This window comes from Euleptes europaea, chromosome 8 (assembly GCF_029931775.1).
Source record: "Euleptes europaea isolate rEulEur1 chromosome 8, rEulEur1.hap1, whole genome shotgun sequence".
NCBI lineage: Eukaryota > Metazoa > Chordata > Lepidosauria > Squamata > Sphaerodactylidae > Euleptes > Euleptes europaea.
In genome coordinates, this window is record NC_079319.1 from 54181624 (window position 1) to 54193693 (window position 12070).

General features: G+C 39.5%; 1 protein-coding gene across 1 annotated transcript in view; it reads left to right on the top strand.

The window, feature by feature from the left end:
* Positions 1-12070, top strand: part of SMCHD1 (structural maintenance of chromosomes flexible hinge domain containing 1) — a 79225-nt gene that overhangs the window by 53318 nt on the left and 13837 nt on the right. Inside the window, exons 33-41 of the mRNA XM_056854934.1 lie at positions 123-235; positions 1158-1219; positions 2251-2338; positions 4338-4469; positions 5738-5890; positions 7061-7187; positions 7382-7501; positions 8792-8877; positions 11043-11165. Coding sequence (XP_056710912.1) covers positions 123-235; positions 1158-1219; positions 2251-2338; positions 4338-4469; positions 5738-5890; positions 7061-7187; positions 7382-7501; positions 8792-8877; positions 11043-11165 — 1004 coding nt within the window. The remainder of the gene's footprint in view (positions 1-122; positions 236-1157; positions 1220-2250; positions 2339-4337; positions 4470-5737; positions 5891-7060; positions 7188-7381; positions 7502-8791; positions 8878-11042; positions 11166-12070) is intronic.

Here is a 12070-nt window from a genome sequence, read left to right on the forward strand (position 1 = left end):
ACCGATGTGTGCAGTGCGGCATGACTGCACTGGCCCCACTCAATAAACATCAGTTACAGGTCACTGCAACCATGTTTTTTGAAATATAGAATGGAAAATGTTTTCATCTCTGTTTCCAACAGATTTCATGATCAGTGTTATTTCTGAAGATGGTAACATTATTAAAAATATAAATTCTGGAAGAATTTCTATGAAAATATGGGAAGGGGACAATAGTGAAACCCGATTGTCAAATGTAAGTAACAGGAAATATTGGTAGGTTAGAGAGTGGTTTGCTGGTGACTGGCAGGTAGTTGCTGCTTAAAGTCCTCAGGACAGCTTTTTTCATAGGGTAAGCTCACTACAAAGGACTTGGATGATTTTCCCATATGTGAATGCAGATATCCCGAATGAAAGATGTGTAGTAATATGGTGTATCACATTTGGAACCAAAGTCTTCCAAGGGTCACATGTCATAAATGCTGACAAGCAAAGCACAAGGAACTTGCAAGCAGTTTCACGGTCCAGAGAGCCACTGTTCTGTATTGCATTTGTCAAAGCATGTTTGTTTCAAGTAGGGACATGCCTGCTTTAACAGAGTTGTGCCTCTTCCTAGAGATAGTGTGTGTGTGTGTGCGTGACAGTGACAGGGAACTGTCCTTCCAAGGGGACCATGTTACATAGATTTGTGTACAAATCATGAACAACTGAAGTATTTGTGTGTTCTTGTAACACAGTATTAATGTAAAGCTGAAACACAGTAAACGTTTTCTTACAGTCTCTGTTGCTGAATTAATTGGGGCTCAGTTTGTGGAGCTTTGTTACGCCATCCTTAATATGTAATAGGCCAAAATGATCCATGGCCACATAAAAATTGGTGAACCAAAAGTAGCTATCATTTGAAACAGTTTGGTGCCTCTAGCTGGAAGAGTTGAAGTAAGGGTATTTTGTTTCCCTTCTCTGGCACTTATTTTTTTGGGACAATGCGTTCATTGTTAGGCAAAAATCTTTGAAGAAAAAGTGGCAGCAAGGACCGGGGAGCTCACGTTGGACTCTCTTTATGAAATTAGCTAGTGAATTTCCTTTCTCTGCAACCCTGTTTTGATGTACAGCTTATCTGTTACTGTTTCAAAGTAAAAAGTATTTAAATGTTTATATTTTTTTGATCTCTTTTTAAGTTTACAACATTTGGCTGTACCCAAACTAAGGATGACAAGGATGAGGGCTTTTTTTACTTCAGGTATGCACCTGGGTTCTCACCTGGGTTCTTTCGGTTTCAATGTGATTTTAAATGAGTTATTCTTAGATGGGGGGAAACCAATATGCAGGGTATACAGAATGCTATTTCTGAAGGTGATTCTGGCATCTGATTATGAGTGCCTGCGCAAACTGGAGTTTGCGTTCCCCCCACAAATCAGGATTCTAAGCCAGATTCTAAGCTAAACCTAGGCTAAACCTTAGTAGAATCCTGGTTTGAGGGGAAGAAACAAGCTCCAGTTTGTGCAGATACCCCCAATTAGATGCCACATCAAACTGAGTGAGATTGAAGACTTCTGAAAACAGAAACCCTTCAGTTGTGTGTGCAACATGCACAGGCAGGGAAAGGTAAAAAGCATGTGGGCACATCAAGTAGCTTGATTCATGCACATAACGAACAAACAGAAATACAGCCTCTTTCTAGTTGTGTATGTTACTTTATTGAAAATGTTACGTACAAAGTAAGCATTGAGTTAGATGGCGCTAACTTTTTCCAATGTATTTGGAATGTAAAATGCACAAGAAAAAGATGAGGGAGGTGGGTATATTTAGCGGAGAAAAGTGTTGTTTGAAGCACATGTCTTTTTTCTTTTCTTTACTTTTTTCCCCTTTTATTGCCATCAAGTCACATCTGACTTATGACGACCCCTGGGGGGGTTTCAAGGCAAGAGATGTTCAGAGGGGTTTGCCATTGCCCGCCTTTGCATAGGGACCCTGGTATTCCTTCGTGGTCTCCCATAGGAACACTTGCCAGGGCCGACCCTGCTCAGCTTCTGAGATCTGACGAGTTCAGGCTAGCCTGGGCTATTCCAGCCCGGGCAGCATGTCTGGGTGACCCTCAAAGTCTTCAAACATACACAGTGCTGCCTTTAATCAGATGATGCAGTAAACTTAATTTACAGGTAGGCTGGTTTACCGAGAAGCATAAAATGCTTCATTTAATAGCCAAGGGAATTAGGGAATGTGTAAATACTTAGTTGTAATTTCTCACTAAAGTTCAGTATTTGAATTTAGGGACAAAGTGGTTCCAGAGAAAGTGGGCACCTTCAGCATCCAGTTTGCTTATGCCATTGACAAAGTGAACATACTTGGCAGCGAACAGGTTTGCTTTTGAAACCATATGTGTATAAAGATGTGTAAGAGTAATTTTCTATAGATGATGTTTTCCTCATTTATGTGATAGTACAACTTTTGGCCAGTTTATAAGCAAATGTCGATGTTGATATTGTGAATAATCTGTTCAAACTACTGTCTTCCAGTTTGTTGTGTTGTGGCTCCCTGACTGTGTCCTTGCTTCCTGTTCAGACATAAATAAAGATAGAGAAGGGAAAGCTCACAGAGTATAGGCAAATTGAGTAGGAATGGCAATTGGTGTATCAGAGAACAAGGGGGTGTTTATGCTGCCCAAAGCCAAGTACAACCCCACGTGTGGATCAGAAAATCTGGGGGAGGGGCACACAAGGCTAAGGTATCTTTTTCTGCACACCCAGGGGAAACTCCAAGTTTGCAGGAAAATATAAAAGCTTTAAAAAAAATTGACTCCCTCCAATAATCCCAGTGACAGTAGATTCTGCATATGCATAAAATATTACGGGGGAAGGGGCAGAACTTGGAGTGACATTTTAAGCTGCTACAGCAACCCAAGATTATGCCTGACAACAGGAAGAGGGAAGGAGAAACTGCAGGGGCTATAAGAGGAGAAAGGAAGCGATCTGTTCAGTTTTCATCTGGCTGCCATAGCAGTGGTTGAAAGTCAACAGAATGTTCAGTTAAAGTGATGGGGCCTAGTCTAGCAGAGTACAGATTCATCCTTATAAGGTTTGAGAGAGCCATGTTTTCTCTTTCTGCTCCCCAATAGTCCGCATGAAGGGGCATTGCAAGGAAAGGGAATTCATACTGACTGTATCCTGTCCATCCCTCCCTGCTCCATGCCAGTTACTAGTGTGGCAAATTTTCATGACACAGACTGCAGAGTTGAATGGGAATGTGGGAAGCACACAGATTTCCCATTCCCTGCGAAATCTCTGTGGTTTAAGAAGGAGAGGAGGGTGAAAATGTTAACTTCTGCTTAAGTGTGAATTGGACCCATGGTTTTTAATGAGTGAGAATGTAAGTTTCTGCTCTCACATCCCTTATGATGCGGTGGCTAAAAGCTGGTAACACTCTAGTAGCGTTCCAAAGGACAGCAGCTGACTCTTCCCCATGGCTACCAATGAGCCACTGTACATTTCCTGCTAGCGAAGAGATTAAAGCAATACTACACATTTCTGACATCAGATCTTGCTTATTATCTGGCATTAAAATGCTGAAAATAATAAGAAAAGAACAAATGTGGAAATTGATTTAAATGGCCTGAATCATACATATTGTAGCAGTATCTGCCAGTTTTGTATGACCAGAGCCACCTGTAAGAATTGTATAGGAACCGTCCAATCCATATAGTTGTCTGTTGCACATGCTACCACCAGTGACCAAACACCATCACAGCAAAGCTTATGAATTGGGTCGGAGTGTAATTGAAGACTCTGGCCGTGTTATTCTTAGATGTAATTATTATGACATTAGACAAAAGTTGATACATCCACTGGTGAACCTAAGGGAGTTTGATTCAGAAGAAGAGGAAATGAAATTTCTGCTTTCGGAAGAGGACACATTTAGTCTTTCCCAAGTTGCTAAATTCTGCTCAGTGCCTATTAAGGTCCATTTGAGAGAGACCACTAATAGTAATGTCACTATTGGTCACAACTAACTTTTAGGTAAATTTTAGTATAATATGTTTATTGCAACTATTTTAGCATTTTAATGTATTTATGTTAAACTATGGAGATACTTTTGATTTGATACCTACCCTTTTAAAATCCTTTTTAAGATCGTGGTTGTATACTATGTTCTGGCAAAAGCTGAAAATAATAAAGATTGGGTCGGAGTGCTGTACATTTAAGGCTGTACATTTAAATGTACAGTTTTTATCTGTGTTAAAAGACCAGGTTGTTGTTTTGTCTGTGTTAAAAGACCAGGTTGCTTCTGCTTCAATGCTGTTAATCACCATTCAGTCTGGAAATGAGGTCTACATATGTTTATAGTGGTATTTTTTTCTTAAGATTATAGTTGAAGTGGTGCCTAGTGAACCAGCGCGGTTGATGCCAGCATCTTTGCCACATACTCCTGCAGTCTCTAATGCTGCTTCTGTTGGCAGTCGGACCCTTGTCAAGGACTTGAGCCTCATTATAATGGTAATTAGGGTTGAATTTACATTCTAAGCATTCAAGTCATGGTACTGTAAATAGCCAACTGGTGTTAGTTTTACTGTTTTTCTTTGGGCCACTTACTTCCTTTTCATTCTAAATGAAGACCCACAAATGGGTTATTCTTGTTATAAGTGCAACCATTAGGCCTCAAAGTTATTCTTTCTGAATATTGTCATTAAATCCTAAAATGAAAGCCCAGCCTTCCAGGAAAATCTTTCCTGTTGCTATGCCCTATAATTCCCCTGTGACTAACAAAAGAAATCCCAAATCTCGAAAATGTTCATATTTAAATAAATATGCTTCAATTTTACAAATGGCCAGAAGAGACAACTGAGATTTTGTATTGTCTATTTTGCAGCCTATTGCAATTTTTTTACGTGGTTTGGTATATCATAGCTACCAATTGTCTGAAAGTGCTGTTTAAGTCAGTCTTGCCTATGAATGCTCCTACTTAGAAATTCAAGTTGTAGCACTTTTACTTAAAGTAATCTTGCATAATGTAATAGTCCGATAAGCTGCAACATCTGTACATCAGTATCTATTCAGGTAGAGTGTGCCAGATTAATGTAACACTCAGCTAAAATAAGTGAGAAGATTTGTTATGAGATATGCTAAAAATCAAAACTAGTGTTTCAAGTTAATTGAAGTTAATATTTAAAAAGAGAGAATGTTTTTTCAGTTATTTTTTCAGCAGATGCCTTTTCAGATCTCCTGAATTTCTCTTTGAACTGCCCTGAACTAAAACAACAATTTCCCCCAGTTTTCCTTTTAAAAAATTGAGCCCAATTACTAAACTGGATTTTGAATTCAGGAATCTAAAGAGCATTTTGCAGTAACTATTCTTGTACATTTCCCAAAGATCTGTGTGGGTGTTATGTGCCTTCAAGTCACGTCCGACTTATGGCGACCCTATGAATCAATGTCCTCCAAAACTTTCTATGGTTAACAGCTTGCTGAGGTCTTGCAAACTGAGAGCCATGGCTTTCTTTATAGAGTCAATCCATCTCATGTTGGGTCTTCCTCTTCTCCTGCTGCCTTCAGCTTTTCCTAGCATCATTGACTTTTCCAGTGTCTTTTCATAATATAACCAAAGTATGATAGTCTTGTTTTAGTCATTTTAGCTTCTATGGGGACCATTCAGGCTTGATGTGAAAAAAGTTGGATAGACACAGAATATGTGGATATACTATATTCAGTCTTAAAATGTGAGCAATAATCACTTTAAATATTTAATTTGATATTTTTAATTTAAGGATGAATACAGAAACAATACTGGGAATGACTTAGATGGAAAAATTGTGGCTAAAATTAAAAGTTCCACTGGGAAAGATGCAGACATTCCACTGTTTCAGGGTAATACTAGTACAGTTGAGTTTCCATTTCACAAAGGAACTGTTGAAATTGAGGTGAGTCTTCCATAGAGGATACTTATCACTTTAAGTCTTCAGGATTGCTAACCTGAGGTATTTTCAAAATCAGTAGTGTATCCTGTTTACACTTGTATAACTTCTCATTTTTTGCACTAAGTGATAGGTTTTCCTGCATTTGTTTGGAATAAATGTATCTTTACCATTTGACAAGATGCTAATGGGGGCATTGCTTTATTTATTCATGCATACATGCAAACATTCATTTCTGTGTTTCTTTGTCCATAAAAGAGCCAGGGGAGCAGCTTGCAGAAAATCCCAAAATTCAACCAACTTATTTAGGTTAACAAATAAAAAAGCAAACTGAAAAAAACACACATATCCTAGACTAGGCTGCATTGGGCAAAGGCTGCAAACCAAAGATTCAAGGCCTTTTGTCTCTTCTCCTTCAGCTTGTGCCTCTGGTGACACCCAGGCTAAGTAACCGCAAGCAGAGAAGAAACAAACAAAGCTCAGATAGCAGCTGCTGCTAGCAAGCGAATAGGATATTTCCTACTTCCTCCCATGCCAACTTCTATTCATTGCAATAGAATGGAATTTCTCTCGCTGAAATCTGTGGTACTTAAAAGTACAAACATTGGTTAGCTCACGCTGAGTATTTGCAGACTGGCAACATTTGTGTTAGTGCTTCAAACGAGAATTGCCCCTTCAATCACTTAACACCACTGATCCCGTGGGATCTACTGTCTCCTTCCATGGTAACAGCAGTAATTTTAACTCCACCTTGGGAACTGAATGCTGTCTTTTACTATATTTTTCACTTGGGTTATTTCAGTGTTGTTTCATAGTATTTTTTAAATAAAAACTAGCAAGGAATAACAAGTATCATTTTATCAAGAGCGTGTGCAATGTACACATTTTTTCTATATTCTGCTTTAATATGTGTTTATAGGAGGTACAGTGAAAATATGATGTTAGGTGGGAAGATGAAGCTGCTCTTTTATTCCTTAAAGTGTGGGATAAATGTGATTAATAGTAGCAGAATTTTATAGCAAGTGTTTTAACATATGTTTAAAAATTGTTCTGTTACTAAACACCAGCATTTTTATTGAATGAAGCATTGCAAAACACTTTTTGCTACAAGTGTGGTTTGATGAACATTACTAAATGTTTGATAATATGATGTAAACATTTTTGTTTGTCTTTCAGGCTCTTGTGCTGGCAGAAAATAGTCCAGGAAGACATAGTACTGAATATATTCTTGTGTTTGAGCCAGTCATACCAACTTTGAACAGATATTTGGAACCTTACTGCCTTCCATTCATGTTTTACAACGGTTAGCTTTGTTCTGTGTGATATTTTTCTGAGCTATAAAACTTCTGTCTTCCAACCATAGTCCTTTTAATTTTAATTTTAATTTTCTTACCATCATTTATTTAACTATCATTGCGTCATTTAATTTTTTTGTATTGTGATATTTAGGGGAAATACTAAAGGCTCCAGTGTACTAAAATATCTTGATTTCTCTAGATTTTAAGACACAACAGCAGATGGCGACACTTACAAAGCAGAGAGACAATCTAGTTCAGTCAATAGACTCCTACAGAAAGTTGTTTGATACTGAGAATCAGCTTCGGTCTGAACTTAAAAGTAAGTCATGTAAGAATATTACTGTTCATATATATTTTTATAAGCCACCAGCGTGGTGTAGTGGTTAAGAGCAGTGGTTTGGAGTGGTGGACTCTGATCTGGAGAACCGGGTTTGATTCCCCGCTCCTCCACATGAGCAGTGGAGGCTAATCTGGTGAACCGGGTTGGTTTCCCCACTCCTACACATGAAGCCAGTTGGGTAACCTTGGGCTAGTCACAGCTCTCCTAGAGCTCTCTCAGCCCCACCTACCTCACAGAGTGTCTGTTGTGGGGAGGGGAAGGGAAGGTGATTGTAAGCCAGTTTGATTCTTCCTTAAGTAGTAGAGAAAGTTCAGTAGTAGAGAAAGGTCAGTAGAAAAGAGCAGAAGCACCTTAAAGACTAACAAAATTTCTGGCAGGGTATGAGTTTTTGTGAGTCACACAGCTCACTTCTTCAGATACCTCGCTTCTTCAGATAGCTGTGATTCATGAAAGCTCATACCCTGCCAGAAATTTTGTGAGTATTTACGGTTCTACTGGACACTTGCTCTTTTCTACTGCTACAGACAGACTAACATGGCTAACACCCCACGGGGTGTGTGTGTGTGTGGGGGGGAGGTAGTTGTGAATTTCCTGCATTGTGTAGGGGGTTGGGCTTGATTACCCTGGTGGTCTCTTCCAATTCTATGATTCTACCCATCGTGATCTGTCTCCAACGAGAATGCAGTGAAAGGAGCAATTGAGCAAAATCTTCTGTTTTCGGAACAGGGAGGGGGTGATTTTGCCCAGTTGCCCCTCCTCACTGCAGCCATACACACTCCACCCAACATATTCAGGTTTTTGTCCACTGTGGTCCCATGATTTCAAGATTCATGTCCAGGGGTTAAAAGTGAAGGGAACGCAAGGGAAATCGGCATTTACCATTCTTCTGGTGACAGTTGGCCGGACACAGTCTAGTGTTCTGGCAGCCAGCTCTGTTACTACAGCTGAAAAGAAACACAAGAGGTTTCTATTCAAACACAAGAGGTAGCTGTTAGCTCATTGCCTGGTATCTATATGCTCACCTTTCTCTGTGTTATGGACCAGTATACCAAATCACATGGAGAAATTAAGCAGTGTGAATTGACCCCAGAATCATTTAATGATTCTTCACTGAGTGTATGAACAATTGCCGTAGGAATTATTTTTTGTTTTATCTGAGATATAAGTCATCACTTGATACTGGTTTCATCAGGTAATGAATATACTGTGTGAACTAATCACCCTTCATCCAGCCTTAACTAATTTCCACTGATTTATATATTGTTTCAGGTCAGGTTCAAGAAGCTGAAACAAAAGAGGCCCATCTCAAGGCTGAACTGAAAAAACAGCAGATTGACCTACCTCAAGTAAACATTGTATGGCTACTTTCCTTCTTAATGATCAAATACTCATAAAGATATGCCATTCGGTTATGGTCACACCAAAGATCTAAATGAAGTATCTTTTTAAAAAGCGTACATTCCTTTATTTCATGACCGGTTAGGTAATCTAACAAATATGGAAGAAGAGCTTGAAATAATAGCCCTATTCCTAATGGACCCCTCTTTTTCCCCAAACTACAAAAGCTTTTAAAACTTATTTTTGGAACCCATGGCAAGAGACTAACAGAGGTGGTTTGCCAGTACCTTCCTCTGCCCAGCAACCCTGGTATTCCTTGGTAGTCTCCCATCCAAATACTAACCGGGGCTGACCCTGCTTAGCTTCTGAGATCTGACAAGATATAGGACATCTTAAATTCCGCCCCATCTTCTTTCTTTTTTTCCAATCCGTGCTGCAAAAGGACAGGGTAGGTTCCCCCTTTCCATATTGCGACTCAGCTTATAGAAATTGGAATTGCAGAGAGTTCTTTCGAAATGGAAGCTGATGACAGTCACTTTGTCCAGTGCTGTATCTGCCAAATAGAATGGGTTGTTAGTTCAATTCACTTACAAATGACAAAAAGGAATGTTTTGCAGTAACTTGTTTGAGGGATTTGTATACACCCCTTCCTGCATTGAGAATGGCTCACCTCCCCCCACCCCCAAAAAGTACAAAATCCAGACAAAGTATCTCAATCAAACGTGGAGGCAAAACGAGTAGCAGGAGTTGATTCTCATGGCGGTCATTTGCACGCAAAGGGTTTGCCGCGAGAGGCAAATGCAGCATGAGGCCACCGTCACACGTAAAGCAGGAGGGAGAGCAGTCTCAGTTTAGGCAGAACATGGCTGTCCAGGATTCCATTAATTAGCAGTTTGCCAGCATATGTCGGGTAACTTTCAGATTGTTGTATTAAGTACGAATGAACAGTGCTTTGAAGCTGCCACCAATCTGCATTGAAGCTATCTAGTTAAATAATATTTTTATATCCATGATGGGGGGAAATCACAAACTTCCAGACATTTGGGAGTGCCAGAATTCACTTTCTTACTTATAACTTGAACATTATTTAACATCTGGAGCAGAATTGAATTAAATTCAGACAGAATGAGAGAGATTTAGGTATATCTTTAATAAGTAATAAATGTGTTAATAAATATGGAAGAGTACCGTACTTGAAGAATAAAGAGTGATGTAATTCAAAGAAGTTGGCAATCAAGTTGTAATTTTGAATGGCCAGCTTCACGTATATTTTTATATTGAGATTATGTTTCAATGTTTTATGTTTGTTTGGTTTGTTAAAAATAAAAATTTAAAGGGAAAAAATGTAACATCATATACAAATAAAATATGGGGTGCCTTCCCCCCCCTTTTTTTCAGTTTTTGCAAATTCGTTTTATCCTTCTGGTTGAATTTGTTATCCACTGTACATAGTGGATAGCTTTCATTTTCTTGGTTGCAGTGTCATTTCAGTTTTTTGAGGCTGAAGCCAGTCACTTAGAGCAGTATAAACTGAAAAAGGAACACATTCTAAATTCCACTGCAGCAAAATCTTACAGAGGAAAGTTTAATGGTTCCCTTTGCTGCCCTTTTAAGACAAGCTGGAATAAGATGTTGCTTGAGCATCTAATTAGACTCATTATAACAAGGCTTTTTTTTACCATTATAACCAAATGAGTATCTGTAATACTAGTAAATGATTGGGTTGCCAGCTCTGGGTTGAACACATGAAGCTGCCTTATACTGAATCAGACCCTTGGTTCATCAAGTCAGTATTGTCTACTCAGACATCAGACCGGCAGCGGCTCTCCAGGGTCTCAGGCGGAGGTCTTTCACATCACCTACTTGCCTAGTCCCTTTAACTGGAGATGCCGGGGATTGAACCTGGGACCTTCTGCACACCAAGCAGATGCTGTACCACTGAGCCATGGTCCCTCCCGTGGAAAGACCTGGAGATTTTGGGAGTGGAGACTGAGGAGGGCGGGGTGTGGGGAAAGGAGGGATCTCAGTAGGGTATAATGCCATAGAACCCACCTTCCAGAGTGGGCATTCTCTCCAGGTGAACTGATCTCTGTTGCCTGGAGTTCAGTTCTAAACCCAGGAGATATCCAGCCGACACCTGGAGGACGGCAACCATAGTAAAGGATATTTTGTTAATTTTCAGCTGCAGCATGTTGACTCTCTTCTGAAACAGAAGCTATCTAAGCAGGAAGAAATAAAAAGGGAACCTAGAAGAACATGTGCAATTCCCAACTATCCTAAAGGCAGCCAAGATGTTTTAGGCAAGGTAAGCATATCCTTAATTCCGTGCAGAGCAGTTAATAGTTCTACCTATCTACGTCTTAGCCTGTGACAGCAGTATGCATTTGTGGGTATTCACAAATGTTCTTTGTAGTATCGTGTTACTTATTTTTGGGAAATTTGAGGACTAACTCCCCTCACCCACTCCCATCACAGGGTAAATTCAAAAAACTGAGTGGCCAGAGAATATGTTAGGAACTGGCCAGAAAGTACTTAGTAAATTCTCTGTAGGCTGAACACCTGCAAGATAAATTATACCAATATTTAAAAGTATAGTCCCACCTTCTTCAAATGTGCTTTGGAGGTACACTTCACCTCTCCCCTGCCTTGGTAATAATCTTGTCTGCTTGTGACAACCAAGAAGGAAACCAAAGGTGATGAAAACAACTTTTATTTCCCTGTAAGGTGAAACAGTGATTTTGGTGTTAAAGATTTAAAGTTTTAAAATTTGTAATGGTACATCAGACCTAGACGGGAGAAATGATTTCACTTTACAATACATTGTTTCAGAAAGAAAGAATCAGAAACTGGCAAACTACTGTGAGAGTGTTAACAAATTTCCCCTAGGTTTCTGAGATCTTGGTTAGATTTTAATGTTGCTTAATAACATACAGACCTCAGTCTGCCCATTAGCGTCCAGCTGCAAAGGAAAACTCAGTTCTAGAGCTTGACAACCAGTGTAGGTTCCTCCTGACAATCATAGTAAAAGAGTCGACTTCTGTCTGAAGACAGACTTTGAGATAGAGCTTTCCCTAACACAAGCAAGGTTGAAGGGGGATTTATTAAAGGGACTTAGGCCCTGTCTGTCACATACCCCTTTTCCTATTTATGCTTTTCTTGTATTCATACCATCAACACATTTCTAACAAAACAAGAGAACAGCTTGTTTGC